Here is an 18,602-nt window from a genome sequence, read left to right as displayed (position 1 = left end):
AATAATTCTGACGGGCTTACTGCATATTTTACCCCGCCCAGTTCCATTGTTCACTACTATTAGTTTGTAATATTGCAATGATTATCCAATTCCACAAGTACAGTGGTGCCATACCAAAGCAGAACTGCTTGGTCAGACATTTGTAATGTTACCGCCAAAATTGTGATATTTATTTAAGCACATTTACCTGAGTGGCAATATGTGTATTCATAATTATAACATTGTTGTTTGCTACATCAGTGGTTGTGTCCTCCTGTCTGAAAGTTTCTGAATAACTTCTATTTTACCACAGAACTTCAGTGTATTAAACTATAAATGTTACACTGGTGTTTTTTCATTACTTGTTTATACTGTATGCATTACACACTTTAAATAAAATATATTCAGTTATTATCAAACAAAATACAATAACTGACCTGATTTCATACAAAACACAACATAAAAAACACATTTTTGTAAGGATTCTTTATGACAAGCTCTTCCCCTGAAGATCTGAATGCTGGGTTTTCAAAAAACAGAGACGCTTTTTTTTTTTGGTATGGCTGCTGCGTGTATTAAATGCTTTTGAGAGCTTTGTGGATGACAAATGTACTATTTATTTTGAAAGTGATAAGAACATAAGAACATAAGAAAGTTTACAAACGAGAGGAGGCCATTCAGCCCATCTTGCTTGTTTGGTTGTTAGTAGCTTATTGATTCCAGAATTTCATCAACCAGCTTTTTGAAGGCTCCCAGGGTGTCAGCTTCAACAACATTACTGTGGAGTTGATTCCAGACCTTCACCAATTTCTGTGTAAAAAAGGTGCCTCCTATTTTCTGTTCTGAATGCCCCTGTATCTAATTTCCATTTGTGACCCCTGGTCCTTGTTTCTTTTTTCAGGTCAAAAAGTCCCTTGGGTCAACATTGTCAATACCTTTTAGAATTGCTTGAATCAGGTTGCCGCGTGGTCTTCTTTGTTCAAGACTGAATAGATTCCATTCTTTTTGCCTGTCTGCATATGACATGCTTTTAAAACCCGGAATAATTGTGGTTGCTCTTCTTTGCATTCTTTCTAGAGCAGCAATATCCTTTTTGTAGCAAGATGACCAGAACTAACCACAATATTCTAGATGAGGTCTTACTAATGCATTGTTCAGTTTTAACATTAGGCTAGGCTATTTCCCTTGATTTAAATTCAACACTTTTCACAATATCGTCGAGCATCTTGTTGGCTTTTTTATAGCTTCCCCACATTGTCTAGATGAAGACATTCCTGAGTCAACATAAACTCCAGGGTCTTTTTCATAGATTCCTTCTTCAATTTCAATATCTCCTATATGATATTTATAATGCGTTTTTATTGCCTGCGTGCAGTACCTTACACTTTTTTCTATTAAATGTCATTTGCCATGTGTATACCCAGTTCTGAATTTTGTCTAGATCATTTTGCTGCTGCAACAGTATTTGCCACTCCTCCTCTTTTTGTGTCGAATGCAAATTTAACAAGTTTGCTTACTGTAGCAGGTTGCTACTTTTGTGTTTGTTTATTGTTTTCATTACTTTCATTTTTAGAATGTCCCCTTAACTCTCGTCCCTATCCCTGTGCCAATCAAAGGATGATTCCCATTACCTGGATCATGTAAAAGGTTGGTTTTACAGACAAGGATGAATAGGAAGCAGAATGTAAGGGAATGTAAGGGGGAGGCTGTCTTGACGGCGGCGGTGGTATGGCTATTCAGCAGTTTGTGCAATGCGGTGAGCTTAAAAGGATTTTGTGTGTGGTCTGCGAGTAGCGGCAGTAACACTGAAGTATGAGACGTGAGTATGCCAATTTGATTATGTGTTCTAGTCAGCTACAGCCTTCGTTGGTTGTCGTGAAATCCTTAAATGGACTGACTAGTTTATAACTTATTGTTTCAAAACAGCAATTGTGTTTACATGAAGTGTCAGGCTATACCTGGTCTTGGACCACCACACGCTTGATACTTCTGACAGCCTGTCATTTGTGTTTTAAGCTTCAGTTCTTTTAGATATCCCCCTGGTTGTTTTATTGTTTTTATGTACTGTGTTGTTCAACTTTACTCTTGTGTAATGGAAATCATTATTATGACTGTTTTTGTTAAATTCCTGTAATAGGGCTAGACTCCAGCTTGAAATATGATTACTTGATAAATGATTTGCACTGCCAATGATAACCCACTTGCTTTGTGTGTATAAAAAATGGAATAGCTAATTATAATAGTAATGTGTTGCACTTTGCACGTTTGTTTTATTGGTTTGTATACATGTGATTTAAAGCTGTTTGGTGTATTTGATTTGTTTATTTTACTATTATGATTAGTATTTATTAGCGTTTTTGCAGCTGATTTGTTTCTATATAAGTGTTTTTAACTCTTCCGTCACATCTGCACGGTTATATACTGTCGATGGTAGTATTCTTTGTTATTGTGCATATTTATGATCTGAGTCTGTGTCCTTTCCAAATAAAACCTGGAAATATTTTTAATCGTTGTAGTTTGAGTGCTCCTTCTGATTTGTATCCCGGCTCCACGTCCTATAAAAGACCCTGTTTAAGAGACGTGTTTTAAACTACCGTTTGTTTTAATTCTGAGGGTGAAATTCCCTCGATGGCGTGGTAAAGCTATACTGTTTTGTCCATTACGTGGCGCCTGCCCCGCTCTGTCTCGGTGGCCAGGTGTTACATTACTATACCAGAATCTAAGTCATTAATGTAGATTAGGAATAGCAGAGGACCTAATACTGATCCCTGATAAACACCACTGGTTACCTCGCTTCATTTGGAGGTTTCTCCTCTAGTCGGTACTTTCTGTTTTCTAGTACATGTTAACCACTCCCTAATCCAGGCGTTTCCTCGAATCCCTACTGCGTTCAGTTTGAGAATTAATCTTTTATGTGGGACTTTGTCAAAAGCTTTCTGGAAATCTAAATAAACCATCTCATATGCTTTGCAATTATCCATTGCCGATGTTGCATCCTCAAAAGAATCAAGCAGGTTAGTTAGACACGATCTCCCTTTCCTAAAACCATGATGACTGTCTCCCGGGATACTGTTACCATATAGGTAATTTTCCATTTTGGATCTTATTATAGTTTCCATAAGTTTACATATAATAGAAGTCAGGCTTATTGGTGTGTAGTTACCTGGTTCGGTTTTGTTTCCCTTTTTGTGGATCGGTATCACCTCCAGTCTGTTGGTACAAGCCCTGTGTCAACAGACCACTACCTGCTCATGACGTAAGTAAATATAATATTAATTTTAGACTTGTAATATAACATTTAAACATGTACTCTCTAGTCTAGCGACAGCACTCCAATTCAGTTAATATATATATATATATATATATATATAGTATATATATCTATATATATATATATATATATATATATATTTTAATTCATCTGAATTAGGACGTTTGGCAACGTTTAAATCATCTTCTTCCGAAAGGCGCATCTGCCGTCTGATTCAGGAGGATAGTCAGATGAAAATGTATCACCTCGGAAAATTAGTTTGTTTCATAACAACATGACTGATTGCTCGCCTTGTAAACAATACAGTGTGTAAGCGATTTGTTGCAGATGAGACACATGGTTACCGCTGTTTTCAGTGATAATTAACACGAATGACTACAGAGAACAAAAATCAGTTCATTCAAGCCGCAAATTGTGCGAGACTCAGCATTTCACCGGGAGGCGCATGAGGCTTTGGCCACCTACAACAATATAGTACAACGAATGCAATACTGTATTTTAAAAAATGTATTTTATAAAAAAATATTTATCTTACCAAAGTACTAAATAAAATTCCATCACCTCGTAACAAAAAGTGGTCTTAATACCAGATCATAAGACCTGAAGTGAAACTGCGAAGCACGTATTTGTCAATAATATCAATGATGTTGATTTAAAAGTGAGTTCCGATGTTTCTTAAGAAGATACACAACGTCTTTTTCTTCAATTAATAATATGTTTATTAAAATACATGCAGGTAATCATGTCCCAAGCACAGGACAGACGGATTCAAAGTTCCTACGATTTACAAGATGTTAAATACACCTTTACATGGACAGGGTGGTTCCTCTCCGGTTTCTGGCATTTAGCCAATGGTAAAGCGACCTGTTGCTGGGTGTTGGTACTTTTGCGTGATCCCCACCCACCCGAATCCTGAATTTCAAAGGTTCCTTTTGAAATTAAAATTAACCAGATCTTATCCTGTTTCCCCAGACAGACAGGGTGTTGGCGGTGTGTGAGATTACAGGGGGAGAGATAATTTTTTACTATAACAAGAGCATTGTAAAATGGTTAAAACGTCCATCCATGTTGTTGCATGATCTGAGTGAGATAATAAAACATGAAGGAACAGAAAAGTTCAGGTTTCTCAATGCACACACACACACAGAAAAGAAAGTAGTATGTGTGTAGCCCAATTGAGCCGTGTTCAGAAGATGTGATGTGTTTGAGGTAACCTTGTAAATGTCTCGTCAGCAAGAAATTAACATTTGTGTTAACGAGCTATTGTTGTGTTTATTATCTTGGGTGTGTCACTTTTTTTTTTCCAGCTGCCAGTGGTTGTTCGTTGGGGAAGGTGCTGTTGGCTAACTGAAACATCTTCCCAAGAATGTGCAACTTCAAATGACCTTACCACTTGCTCCCACTTCCTCTGCTAAACCTTATGAACTAACAGCATATATATATATATATATATAATAATGTAGTCACTCAAGTCTATGGAATGTGCGCTGTAAACAGACAGATCATTTAAACCAAGCAGAATAATATCTGCTGTTATTTCTTTTCTACATGTTGCAACATCCTTTTTTAAATAAAAGATGGAGGGGGGTGATCCTCTACAACCAAGTTGCTCACATGATCTTGAGCCATCAGATGTCTTCTTCGCTGGTCCTCAGTAGTCACACCAAGTAACGTGTTAGTATAATATATTAGAGTAAAACGTGTTCCTATATTATGTGTAGGTATCTCCCTTGCCTTTGCTGTTTCTTCATGTAAGTATGCCATCAGCAAAAACAAAACTATTAATATCTCTTCACTCAATGTAAAGAGAAAACAATACAGTTATACAATTAATATCACTTGTAATTCAATTCTGAGCAATAGCCCTTAATTAGACACTTCAAATAACAGAACATTAACAGTTGACAGAAAGGTTGCAATCATCAGTATACATGCTCCCCTAAATATCAGGTCCCACCCATGACAATTTCACATTCAGCCTGTATACAGAAAGAAACATTAGTAACTGGACACAGTAACTGCATCACCCTATAGAATTGACTGATTTTGCTTCATAAAGTCAAATAAAACCTGCTGAATCATGTTAACATATTAAATTACAAAGCGCTTTGTAGTTTTCCATATACTTAACGAAAAAAACTGCAAAATCAGTTTCAGAGCAACAGAAATTGCAGCTGCACACTAATAAGTAATGTAAATAAAAAGCAGAAATAACAAGAATACACATGTCATAGTAAACAGATGAGCAATTCAATGAGCATGCTATTCATTTAGTTCAGAACAGGCAAAAGTAGTTCAGGCAAACATACAAATTTCTTCATGCCAGAACTCTTGTAGGATTATAGAGTGATAGATATAAAAATGCTTCAAGGATGTCTCTTCATATCCCGAGCATCAAGAAAAAGTTATCACTATTATAACACATTTATCGTCTAAAAACATAAGGTATATACAAGATGAGACACTGACTAAATGTTTCTTTTTAGTCACTCAATCATTCATCCTTGACCGTGACACGCTTGAGTGACTATGACTGAAGCGTATGCACTTAATCACCTAATTAGTGAGACAGCTGATTGGACAGTAGATATGGAGTGATTTCAGCTGATGAATTGCAAGCTTGAATAAAAGCAATAAAGAAAATCACACACACAAAAAAAAAAAAACAATTTGCCACATCTGTCAAGAGAGCAGCGCCTTCATGCAATCGGCATATTGGAGGCTAGACTAGGGCAGCGTACTGTGGCTCGCCGTCTTGGGTGCTCACAGCCAGCAATTTCAAACCTGGCGAGACGGTATTACCAGACACACTCTGTCAATGACAGGCCACGAACCGAGAGACCAAGAATCACAACACCTGCCCAAGATCGACAGATCATTTTACAGCATCTTTGTGATGTCAATTGTTAAGCAGCACAATAAAAAGTCACTGCACCTGCTCTAAAACAGAGTTTGTCATTTTTTGATCACACCTTCTGAATTTTATCCAAATGTAAGTGATAAGTTTCTTTTGATGTTCAAATATAAGTGATACATTTCTTTTGATGCTCAGTATATATGGACTGTACAAACCTACATACAGTGTGTCTCTCAGTAGTTTACACTGTTATGTATGCTAGCAGCAGACTTAATGGGTAAATAACAGAGGATTTTTAACTGTAAACTGCTAATAATTATTATTTTTATTTCTAATATATTTCTCTGCTTTTAACATTTTCTAACAGCTTTAATAAAATATAGACTGTGTAAACTAATACATTATTCATCCAGTAAAAATACTATTAAGGCAATTCAAATAATGACTGTTTCCTGCAGAGTGGAACAAAATTCAAATTTAGAAATAAAATAATTGTTTTTAGCCAGAGAAACAGTTTCAGAAATAAAAACTGTGGGAAAGGGTCAATCATTAAAGATTGGAAAAGGAGACACTGTAGGAATAAATACCCTTATTTCTGTTGTCATCAACTCACAACATATTTGAAATTTTAACTTCCTATAATATTCTTTGTTGTTCGTTTTGGAACCAACGTCATTTGTTACACATCAGAAAAGATAATATTTTACTATGAATCACAAAAGCAAGTTTTAATCAATCAAATCTTAAATATAAAGAAACCTAAACATTAAAGAAATAACTGCTTTAAAAGATATATGATGAACATTTACAAGTCTGATTTTAATACATTTCTTAGAATGCTATACATTGGCCAAAGTTAGCTTTTTTTTTTAACCCTTGATATGTATTACCAGAAAATACATGTTTTTATTTCTATGAAAAGAGAAAAAAACAAAACATAATTGAAATAGCAAGATTTTATATTATAATGCATGTATGTGCTACAAAAAGAACAGAATCAATCTATAAATCATAACAATGTAACTGTTTTATTGATGTGATATACAACACCATTTCTCTATTTCATTACATTCTATTATACTGGTATGATTCAACCCTATAAATTCACTTCCTCTGCAGTAGGAATAGGTCATATCTACTGCACAGGAAGTGAACTTTAAAAATACTTACAGTGTGGTGCAGGTTGCAAAACATAAGATTTGCAAGAATGTTTAGGGCCTTTAAGCACGTGTGATTTTTCTTCTTCTGCTTCAGGTGCCAAATGGCACAGAAAATCCTAATAAAATACGAATTTACTGTGCTGTGACATAAAAACTAAAGTGAACGTAGCAGTAAGTCAGATTAATTACCACTGCCAAAGTACTCCATCTATGATATTCTTTTATCTGAACCTTCTGGCAACCTGCTTTGGCACATGAACACATGTATCTGATGAATTTGACAGCTTTATGCGCCAGTTAAATGCCAAATCGTAATCTGGAATCGTGATTCAGTCTTTAATAGTCGGGGACACAGATTTTCACTTGTATTGGGCAAACTAAATATTCTTGTGACTTATTGCATGAGCTTACTGTCCTCCTTTGACTAAATGGTTGTCAGTATTTTCATTTATAATCATGCAAGATACTGTAGTCTTTTTAGTGTTTGGGCATTGAATTAATTTTGGTCAGATAACACAGGTTCTTGCACCACAAAAAGAATAATGTGTGATGAGGTAAATTCACTGGGTTATGAAGGTATAAGGGGAAATGTTTATTGCCTTGACTGGCTTTCATTTATAGCGCCACTTAAAAAGCTGTATTTAAAAAGTACTAAAGAATTATGATAACTGTGCAATTATAAAACAACAACAAAATATACCTTCAACCAGTTCTCTTTATTAGTTACTGTTTGTTTTGAAATCTGGCACCTAAAAGGATAGCGGTACCATAATGTAATCCAAATGTAATCCAAAGCTTGATTTCTTATCGTTTTATCTCAGAATTTATGATCGAGTGTTTCAAGGTACTGTACAGATTATTTATACATCAGAATCCCAACAGCCACCTTAAATTCAGAGAGAAAAGAGGTTATCATTTCTTCCTAGGAAAAGTGAGGCTGTGATGGTGACAGAGACCTCGAGCGGAGTGGTTGAAACTGTGCATCACTGCTGGTGCTTCCACAGGTCCCCTCGGGCTCTGACTGCAGCTCATCAGGGAGCGCTGGGGCCCCCGGGTCTCCAGGCTTTGGAAGCGTGGAAGACACACTGTTACTGGCTACTGTAGTTCCCTTTTCCAACATGGATCCATATTGCAAATTCATTGAGGAAACAGCAGTGGATGTGCCAGGACTCCATTCCCCTTCAGGGTGCAACAGCAAGGTGGAATCTCTGCCTTTCTCATAGATGGACTCATATGAAAATGTTCTGGAGAGGTTGTTTGTTGCACCCATACACTTGGGTGGCACGCAGCTGCTACTGGTGACTCCGGCTGTAAAACAGAACACAGAACAAGACTAAGCCCACAATTCAGATTTGCACTAAGTCCCTTAAGTCACAGCTTTCTTCAATGTTCCCCTCTACTACATAACGACATTACAGTAATTAAACTGGGCTCTTCACTGCATTAATGTAGATTGATATGTAAAAACAAAATACACTATATATATATATATATATATATATATATATATATATATATATATATAGTTATTCTCCTGAATCATGTTTGAAAAACAAAAGCTGACAGTAAAACACACTTCTAAAACTGCCTACATTTTTAGCCATTCAGTAAACTTTAAATTAAACTCATACAAGCCACTTAATTCACTCAGTTCATTGTTCATTTGCTTTCTTGTTACTTGGGCAGTTTATTGCTTACCAAATGTTGTTCACTGCTTTAGTAATGCAGAATTGAATAACACCTGTTTTGAAAAAGAATAAAACTAATTGTCTGGCTTCAATGACCCTGATTTGCATTAATCTTGGACTAGGTAGTCTAGGATTAGGGCAAACCAGGGCCTCTGAACCAGACAAACAAATGAAAACTTTATAACACTGAGTTTTAGGTTTCAAGACTTCAGTACCTTTCATGCTTTCCAGTCTTTCATTTCTGACCTTCTGTACTTCATCAGTGATTTTAGTGATGATGAAATTCTGGATTCTCCCACGCTGGATGGATTCAATCAGAGTGTCCAGACCCCTTGGGTTTTCTGCTAGATAGTCAAGCAGCTTTCCAGTCTTCTTTTTGCTTGTGTTTTTGCAGCTGATCTCCTCTGTGTCCTCTCTGGTGAGGATCTTCTTGGCACGCAGGTAATCAAAATGTCTTTCAGCCATGATTGTATCACAGAGATATGGTCTCAATCGTTCTAGAGCCTGCACACGAAACACACAAGTTATTTAATGCAAAATGCACACTCCTGAACGCCTTCAGTAACAACAGCTTGTCATATGAAGACACACAGAAAGAACCTGCACATGTTAGGACTGCTATTCATTTGAGCTGACAAAGGCACTGTGGTTTGTGGCATCTGTTGAGCTTGCAAAAGTACTAGATGTGATAAAACAGTATAAAAATAAACAGAGCTCAATAAATAATAACCATTTACTGTAAATACAGTACACTGTGTATTTCTTTTTTTACTGGTCATCTCCATCAGCATTGTGGTTTCAATATTCATGAACATTCATCCAAGGAGGAGACCTTTCAGATTGTGATCAGTAACATCTGTCTCACAGCTTTGGCTCCTATGGGAAAAATACATACTTGTTTCTTCTTGCTGAAATGTTTTGTGAAAAATAAAACATAGTGGGTAATATTTGATGTCTTACTGTTTCCCTGTCCTTTAATACATTAAGTATCCAGAAAAAAAATGATAAAAAAGCAATTAAAAGGTAAACATACAGCATCAACCACCATATATATATATATATATATATATATATATATATATATATATATATATATATATATATATATATACATATATACACCACACATATATTATATATCTATATATATATACACACATAGTATATATATATATGTATATATATAAAACACATTTTTTAAATCTTTGGAAGTGAAAAACTTAAACAGATAAAACTCTTTTTTTAATTGTAATATTGAGATATAAATCATTTCTATGATGTGACCCATTATTGTTTTAGTTGATTAATTTTCCAATTGAGTAAAATTCTGTTAAATTCTGTTAAATAAATTCACAGTAGTCAATTGATTACTACGACTAACAAGGTTAAATTGCTAGGAAGAGATGAAAAATCAATGCCGTTTGGCAGTGGGCATGCTGTATGAATACCTCTTATCATTGTAAATCCCTTACAGAAATACTGCAAACATCAGCTTTTTATTACACTGGGCATTAAGGTGTATACTGTACCATTTTCTAAAAGATTCCCCTACAGATCCCCCCGGGCCTATTGTGTTGAATGTACACGTCAGGCTATCTAGGTCAGGAAAGAGTCTAGGTTGGGTGTGTCACCAGCAATCTATCACCGTGTTTTTATATGCATGAGAAAAAGTTCTGACAATCTATATATGGCTGGTAAGCATACTTCAGTTGTTTTGTATAATGACTGCATGTAAAAGTACATTTTCAATAATAATAATAATAATAATAATAATAATAATAACAATAATAATGAATATACAGGTTTGGATTAAAGTGGGTCTCAAACCCAGTAATACCCTTCATCTCTCCTCTGTCTTGAGAGCTGTAGTGTTTATGGTAAAGGAGGTAGATTTCCTTAAAACACATACTGTATGAAATGGACCATAATTATTTTGAATTCCAAAACTGTTTTGAAATCATATGCATTTGTGGTAGTTTGTAAGTGGTAAACTAGTACTGTTACATTTTAAATGTAATGCCTTGAAGTAACATATAGGGGTAGTCTTGTGTGATGTTCCTTTTTTGTACATGCAAATTCTTAAGTCATTTTCTGCTATAACACATTCTGGAGAGTTCCTGTTTTCATATAGACCAATTAGACTTTATATTGATGACATCGAGGCTGATTCACTGTGCAATTTTCACTAAAACATACAGTTTAGAAGGCATTGACATTAGATGAGAATGGGGGTCAATGGAACACGTTGGCTTAGCGTTATATCCCGTGCATTGACACAGGTTCTGTATAATGCAAACAGCATTATTTTACTTTAATTTCTTTACTTCCTCACCTAAATTTAGTATAAAGACTTCCAGCAACTCATACAGTGCCCCTCATGTGTTTTGCGTGCAGTTACTTTACAGAGTATGAATGATGCTGTATACTGGCATTGTTCTTTACCACACAATTAATAATCAGTGTCCACCCTCCAGCAGCTTTGATATATATATATATATATATATATATATTAATAATATATATCTATAGCAGATTATATATCTAGATATATATATATATATTGTATATCTAGATATTATTATATATTATTATTTATTGTTTGTACTTACTTCCTTTTTTATTTCAGCCATTTCGTCTTCAGTAAGCTGGGGAACATCCATTGTATTACGGGCGTAGGTTTCCGGGGTTAACAGACAATACAATAACACCTACCCGACACGACACGATAGTGTACTCCAAGTCTCACCTCAAAACTCCCCCGTACAAGCACCGTAGTGGTCTTTGACCACAAAAGAATACGTGTACAGATAAACTATTCGGAGAAGAAATTCCTTGGTGTTAGAGCGCACTATAAAATAAATTTCCTTCTTTTCAAAATTGAAAGTTAGGAAGTGGTTGAACTCTGTCCAATCAGAAAAAAAGCCACAGGACTTCCTTCTTCAAACAATGACGAAAACGAGAAGTCACGGTTTTGCTTGTTCGAGCGGGTACTACTACACCGGCGGAGGCAATGAGCAAAGTTAATGTAATAGTTGTCATTCTTTTTTTGACTGTCAGAAATGTCTCGCTTTTAAAACGCCACCCAATGTAGTACGCTTAGTTTGTAGACACTAGTTTTTTTTCTGGGATTTTTACATGAACATACCACATATCTTCAAATGTTTTAGTTTTGAACTAATGCATATTACTATACGTATTGCTTCCTTTTTCAACGTTGCTATATATATATATATATATATATATATATATATATATATATATATATATATATACACATATATATACACACACACACACACACACACACAGTACTGTGCAAAAGTTTTGGGCAGGTGTGAAAAAATGCTGTAAAGTAAGAATGTTGTCAAAAATATACATGTTAATAGTTTATATTTATCAATTAACTAAATGCAAAGTGAGTGAACAGAAGAAAAATCTAAATCAAATCCATATTTGGTGTGACCACCCTTTCCCTTCAAAACAGCATTAATTCTTCTAGGTACACTTGCACAAAGTCAGGGATTTTGTAGGCATATAGTCAGGTGTATGATTAAACAATTATACCAAACAGGTGCTAATGATCATCAATTCAATATGTAGGTTGAAACACAATCATTAACTGAAACAGAAACAGCTGTGTAGGAGGAATAAAACTGGGTGAGGAACAGCCAAAAGATAACAAGGTGAGGTTGCTGAAGACAGTTTACTGTCAAAAGTCATACACCATGGCAAGACTGAGCAGAGCAACAAGACACAAGGAAGTTATACTGCATCAGCAAGGTCTCTCCCAGGCAGAAATTTCAAGGCAGACAGGGGTTTTCAGATGTGCTGTCCAAGCCCTTTTGAAGAAGCACAAAGAAACGGGCAACATTGAGGACCGTAGACGCAGTGGTCGGCCAAGGAAACTTACTGCAGCAGATGAAAGACACATCATGCTTACTTCCCTTCGCAATCGGAAGATGTCCAGCAATGCTATCAGCTCAGAATTGGCAGAAAACAGTGGGACCCTGGTACACCCATTTACTGTCCGGAGAAGTCTGGTCAGAAGTGGCCTTCATGGGAGACTTGCGGCCAAAAAGACATACCTCCAACGTGGAAACAAGGCCAAGCGACTCAACCATGCACGAAAACACAGGAACTGGAGTGCAGAAAAATGGCAGCAGGTGCTCTGGACTGATGAGTCAAAATTTGAAATATTTGGCTGTAGCAGAAGGCAGTTTGTTTGCCGAAGGGCTGGAGAGTGGTACACGAATGAATGTCTGCAGGCAACAGTGAAGCATGGTGGAGGTTCCTTGCAAGTTTGGGGCTGCATTTCTGCAAATGGAGTTGGGGATTTGATCAGAATTAATGGTCTCCTCAATGCTGAGTAGTACAGGCAGATACTTATCCATCATGCAATACCATCAGGGAGGCATCTGATTGGCCCTAAATTTATTCTGCAGCATGACAACGACCCCAAACATACAGAGAAAGTCATTAAGAACTATCTTCAGCGTAAAGAAGAACAAGGAGTCCTGGAAGTGATGGTATGGCCCCCACAGAGCCCTGATCTCAACATCATAGAGTCTGTCTGTGATTACATGAAGAGAGAGAAGCAACTGAGGCTGCCTAAATCCACAGAACAACTGTGGTTAGTTATCCAAGATGTTTGGGCCAACCTACCTGCCAAGTTCCTTCAAAAACTGTGTGCAAGTGTACCTAGAAGAATTGATGCTGTTTTGAAGGCAAAGGGTGGTCACACCAATATTGATTTGATGTAGATTTTTCTTCTGTTCGCTCACTTTGCATTTTGTTAATTGATAAATATAAACTATTAACATGTCTATTTTTGAAAGCATTCTTACTTTACAACATTTTTTCACACCTGCCTAAAACTTTTGCACAGTACTGTATGTATGTATATATATATATATATATATATATATATATATATATATATATATATATATATATATATATATTTTAATTATTTCACATGTGTTGTTACCTGGAGAATGCAACTGAACACATTCCAGTGTAATTGCAGCTCACCTCAGACTAACCAGGGAAGGGCTTGAACTGCTATACCTACAGAGTGATATTTAAATGTTAAATGATAGTGATACCACTAATCAGCCACCAGAGGGAGATCAATGACTCGTATACAAAGATTGTTCCACAATCATGAAACTGAATTTCAGTGATGGGTGTAAACTTAGAAGGTTAGGGAATAATAAACTCCAAACCTTTAATAAAGATTCCTGAATACAAAACCTTGAAGTGGTTGCAGCTAACAGAACTATTCCACAATGTGCTATATATGTCTCAAATGTCCAGTTTTGAAACAACTTATGTTATAGCAGATGTATACTGTATTTTCCTTTAAAAAGCAAATATATGGTATTCTACTAGGTTAAATAGATCTGATTGTACTTTACTAGGCATTTCACCTGAAGTAATTGTCCCCACATTTTTCCCCTAGGAAGTGAAACAGTAACAGTTGCTTGAAATTAAGGTGAGCAAACTGAGAATTTCTTTAAACAGAAAAGCACCAAATTCAATACATTTTTTTAAAAAAAATCAAATTTAAAATACAGGTTGTATATTGATTGAAAAGAAAAAAAATAAAGGAACTATTAAGATTTTATATTATAATGCATACCTGTGCTAAAATTAGAACAGAATCAATCTATAAATCATAGCAATGTAACTGTTTTACTGATGTGATAGGCAACACTATTTATGTATTTTACTACCATCTATTACACTGGTATGATCCAATCCTATAAGTTCATTTCCTCTGCAGTAAGGATAGGTCATATCTACTGCACAGGAAGTGAACTTTAAAAATACTTACAGTGTGGTGCAGGTTGCAAAACATAAGACTTGCTTAGGGACATAAGAATGTTTAGGGCCTTTAAGCACGTGTGATTTTTCTTCTTCTGCTTCGGGTGCCAAATGGCACAGAAAATCCTAATAAAATACGAATTTACTGTGCTGTGACATAAAAACTAAAGTGAAAGTAGCAGTAAGTCAGATTAATTACCACTGCCAAAGTACTCCATCTGTGATATTCTTTTATCTGAACCTTCTGGCAGCCTGCTTTGGCACATGAACACATGTATCTGATGCCTATGACAGCTTTAGATGGCAGTTAAATGCCAAATCGTAATCTGGAATAAGTGATTCAGTCTTTAAGAGTCTGGGACACATAAAGCACATGATATGCATGAAATGTTCCTTTTTCTTTATTTGCAACGGATTTGTTCCATCAGATCACAACAGGGCATCGTTGGCACTCGCAACTTGAGAGGGACCCACAGCAGGGGGTGTGGAGGTCAAGGCTAAGGTGCGCACGCTGGCCCTGTGTGCCTGGCTGTAGTCAGTGCCTCACCTGAAAGGTACGTTGAGGGAGCCTGGGTACGTTAAGTAACTGAGCGGCTCAGAGCAGAACAGTTAAGTAGGTTCTTTCACGAGCTGCTCCAAGCGGCTCACTTACTTACTGCTCACTTGTTCCTTCATCTCATTTACTCTCTAATCTTCTTTACTAAACTGTTATGTATAGTATATATGTGTGCTACAGCCCCTCAACTGTTACTTGAAAGGGAAGAAATCCAATTCCACTTAGAGCTGCAAACCTGCCAGCTGTTTGGTGTTACAAAGTGCTCCAGGCCCTCATAATACAGCAGAAGATCATTTAGGAGAAAAGAATATGAGGATTTATTTAAATCACAAGCCAAAAAAGAATTCCATAATAGATTTTCTTTAGGCATGCCCTGCCTCACGCAGTAAAGCCACTGAATTTTTATTTTCAACCACTAGATGGCAGTATGACACCAGAAATTGTATGTGTTTAAGCCTGGTTTATGCTGATTCTGTCACTGTGAGAATGTTCTGTATGTTCTATTATTTAGTACCCTGAAGGTTGGATGGTAAGATTTCACTCTAGGAGGCTGACAATTGAAATGGTTGAAGTTGTGTTCTGTGTATATTTTGGGGAGCATGGCAGCCCAAAAGAAACCTCCACAGCGCTAATAACTGCTGTGCTTGCAATTCAGAGTAAATCATTGTGAAAGGGTGCTGTTAAAAAGAATGTAACAACACCCTTCCACCCTTTGATGGCAATTCAGCATTTGTTTGAAATGAAACACTGTTCAGATTACTGACAACAGTAACTGCAAATAAGAGATAAAGAGCACAAGGCAGTGAGTATTAACAGCTAACAAAGTGAGAACTTCTCTTCTCAAGAAATCAGAAAGGTTCTCTTCATCATTTGCTATATTGGCAAAAGCCAAGCACTCTGACAGAGTGCCGATACAGACATAACAAATGTCTTGCCCTGCTGTGATTTGTAACTGGGAGATGCAGCTTTCATATATTACAGAATACACATCCAACCGCTGTAGCTATAATGCAGGCAGTACAACAACAAAAAAACACAGACAACAAATTAGCCACTGGGTAAGAATTTTATTCAACTCAGAATTTAAGATGGACAAAGAAATCTTTCTGACACATACATAAATGCTTTAAAGTCTTTGGCACAAAACAAAGTAATCCTGAGGAAGATCTAATGAAAACATGTTCCTATACTTCTTACACATTCTCAGCTAATGTGTGTGTCTTTAAAACTCCAGCAGGGTAGTGGCGTGCTATCTAGTGTGTGTGCATGCAAGTATATACAATTGAATGCATGTTTGCAGGGGGAATCAAAAGCAAAGTACCTTTACCTAATCAACCAGTGCAGATAAGTCATTCTTTTAATTTTAAAATACCAAATTACACTACTATATATATATATATATATATATATATATATATATATATATATATATATAGTTGATAATATAGTCAGTAATATAGTAGTGTAAGAATTCACATTTTAACATTTCCTGTGGAGTCCTTAGATTCTGCAACCAAATCCTGATTATCAAGCGCACAGAACATTTTTTAGTAAGTAGAAGTGTTTATTGACAAGCAGGGACAATTTGTGGGGCCAGCTCTCCTATCTGGCCAGCATCTGTTCAATATTTTACAGTGGAGTTTTAGGTTGGTTAGAGTCCAATCTGTGCTATCATTTCTTTCTACTGCCAAGTGCCTTGTGAATAAAATATAGCTTATGTCACAAGTTATGGCTTTAATGTTGTCCTTCCAGCAGTGCCAGACTGTATGAAATCATTGTCATAAATTTGACCAAAAATGTGCAGAGGAATAAGTTGGCTTATTTACAGTAAACTAATTCTTCCAATGAAATTCATTCCATGTCTCAACACAATGATGTCGTTTATCCTGAATGGAAGAACTCAGCTGTAATAGTGTTGGGTGCTATACCAGTACCCATATATCACAAGACCAGCACTGGGCCATTGACTGCGCCACGGTAATATTGTGGAGACGGTACAATGATTTGGCATGCACATGCTTTAAAACTGTGGATGCTTAACAGCCAAACTGAGTATTGCTTGTGAAAAAAATACAACTCCACAACGCTGTTGGAAGTATAGTAGTACTTAAGTAAGAGCTCATTCAATAATAGTCAGTAACCTTCACTCGTAACAATAATGTATATTCAAACTGTGAAACTGAGGGCTTCAGATCAAGCTAAAAACAACGCTTAATGATTCAAATACAAATGACAGCTCTTGTAATTTAACCCTTTGCCAGCAGTAAGGCAGAGAGGTGCACACGCACCACACATACAAACCGGTGGTTAACTTATTAATTAAAGCAAAACAAAATCCCAAACTAATATTATATTTTAATATTATTGTTTAAACAATTATTTACTGAATAAACATTGTTTTGAAGTACTAAGCATTTTTAAATGTGTATTTGTTTTTAAAAATCAAAAACAAAAAAAATGTTAATTTACATGCTTATCAAAATCCCTACTAATTTTGCCAGGTGTTATTTAAATAAATGGAGCACATGCTCCAGCAGGCTTCTATCAGACCGCTGCTACATCACAGCATTGCATTTAAAACCATTCCCCTCCAAGTGGCAGCATTTTCATTTTACTGTTGCCAGAACTTCACTCAACTGATAGGCTCTTCAAGATGTTGGTGTTACAATTCAAAGTACTGCCATACTCAGTGACTGACTAACTATTACAGGCAATGTGGCACCACATGTCAGTGTGCCTGGTTCGCCCACACCTAAAATGAGTCTGGCTGCATTCACAGAGCCCTAACAGACATTAGTTCCCTATATGTGTGCATGTTTCAGTCAGGATGGAGGTGTGTGGCAGACATATGACTCTGAGCAAGTCAGTCAGGAAATGCATAACATTAAATACATGTGGCAAACACGACAGATCGATACTGTCCGTTTAAAAGAGAACTAATTGCGTATAAAAGTGGAACAATTAGCTTGTTGAGGAGGCTCGCTGGAGGTCACTTCAGGTGCTGTATGGAGGTTGGCGGTTCCTGTTTGCGATGCAGTCTGTCATCAGGAAGTTTTGGAGCTGAGGGCTGTGACTGTGATGGTGTGTTCGAACGAAAACAATTTGAAAAGAAAAAAGTTTTCTATATTATCAGTGGCTGTATGAGGAAAACGTTAACTACACTACTTGCCAAGTATTTGAAACAAACTACGTGCTGGAGGCCAGATGAACAAACAAGGTTAACTAACCTGTTTGTTCCAGCGGAACAGGTCTTACAGTTTTGAAC

The 18,602-nt window shown here is 36.3% G+C and overlaps 1 protein-coding gene across 1 annotated transcript; it reads right to left on the bottom strand.

Moving 5' to 3' along the window:
- Positions 1-7,964: 7,964 nt before the first annotated feature.
- On the bottom strand, positions 7,965-11,890 carry LOC121330528 (B-cell lymphoma/leukemia 10-like). Its single transcript, XM_041277107.1, has 3 exons — positions 11,565-11,890; positions 9,171-9,459; positions 7,965-8,575 (listed from the first exon to the last, which is right to left on the bottom strand). The coding sequence occupies exons 1-3, from the start codon at positions 11,613-11,615 to the stop codon at positions 8,190-8,192; spliced, it is 726 nt and encodes a 241-aa protein (XP_041133041.1). The 5' UTR covers positions 11,616-11,890; the 3' UTR covers positions 7,965-8,189.
- Positions 11,891-18,602: the final 6,712 nt, after the last annotated feature.

Source organism: Polyodon spathula, chromosome 18 (assembly GCF_017654505.1).
Source record: "Polyodon spathula isolate WHYD16114869_AA chromosome 18, ASM1765450v1, whole genome shotgun sequence".
In the NCBI taxonomy this organism is placed as follows: domain Eukaryota; kingdom Metazoa; phylum Chordata; class Actinopteri; order Acipenseriformes; family Polyodontidae; genus Polyodon; species Polyodon spathula.
Note: the sequence above shows the minus strand (reverse complement) of the source record. Positions and strands in the feature narration are given on the sequence as shown.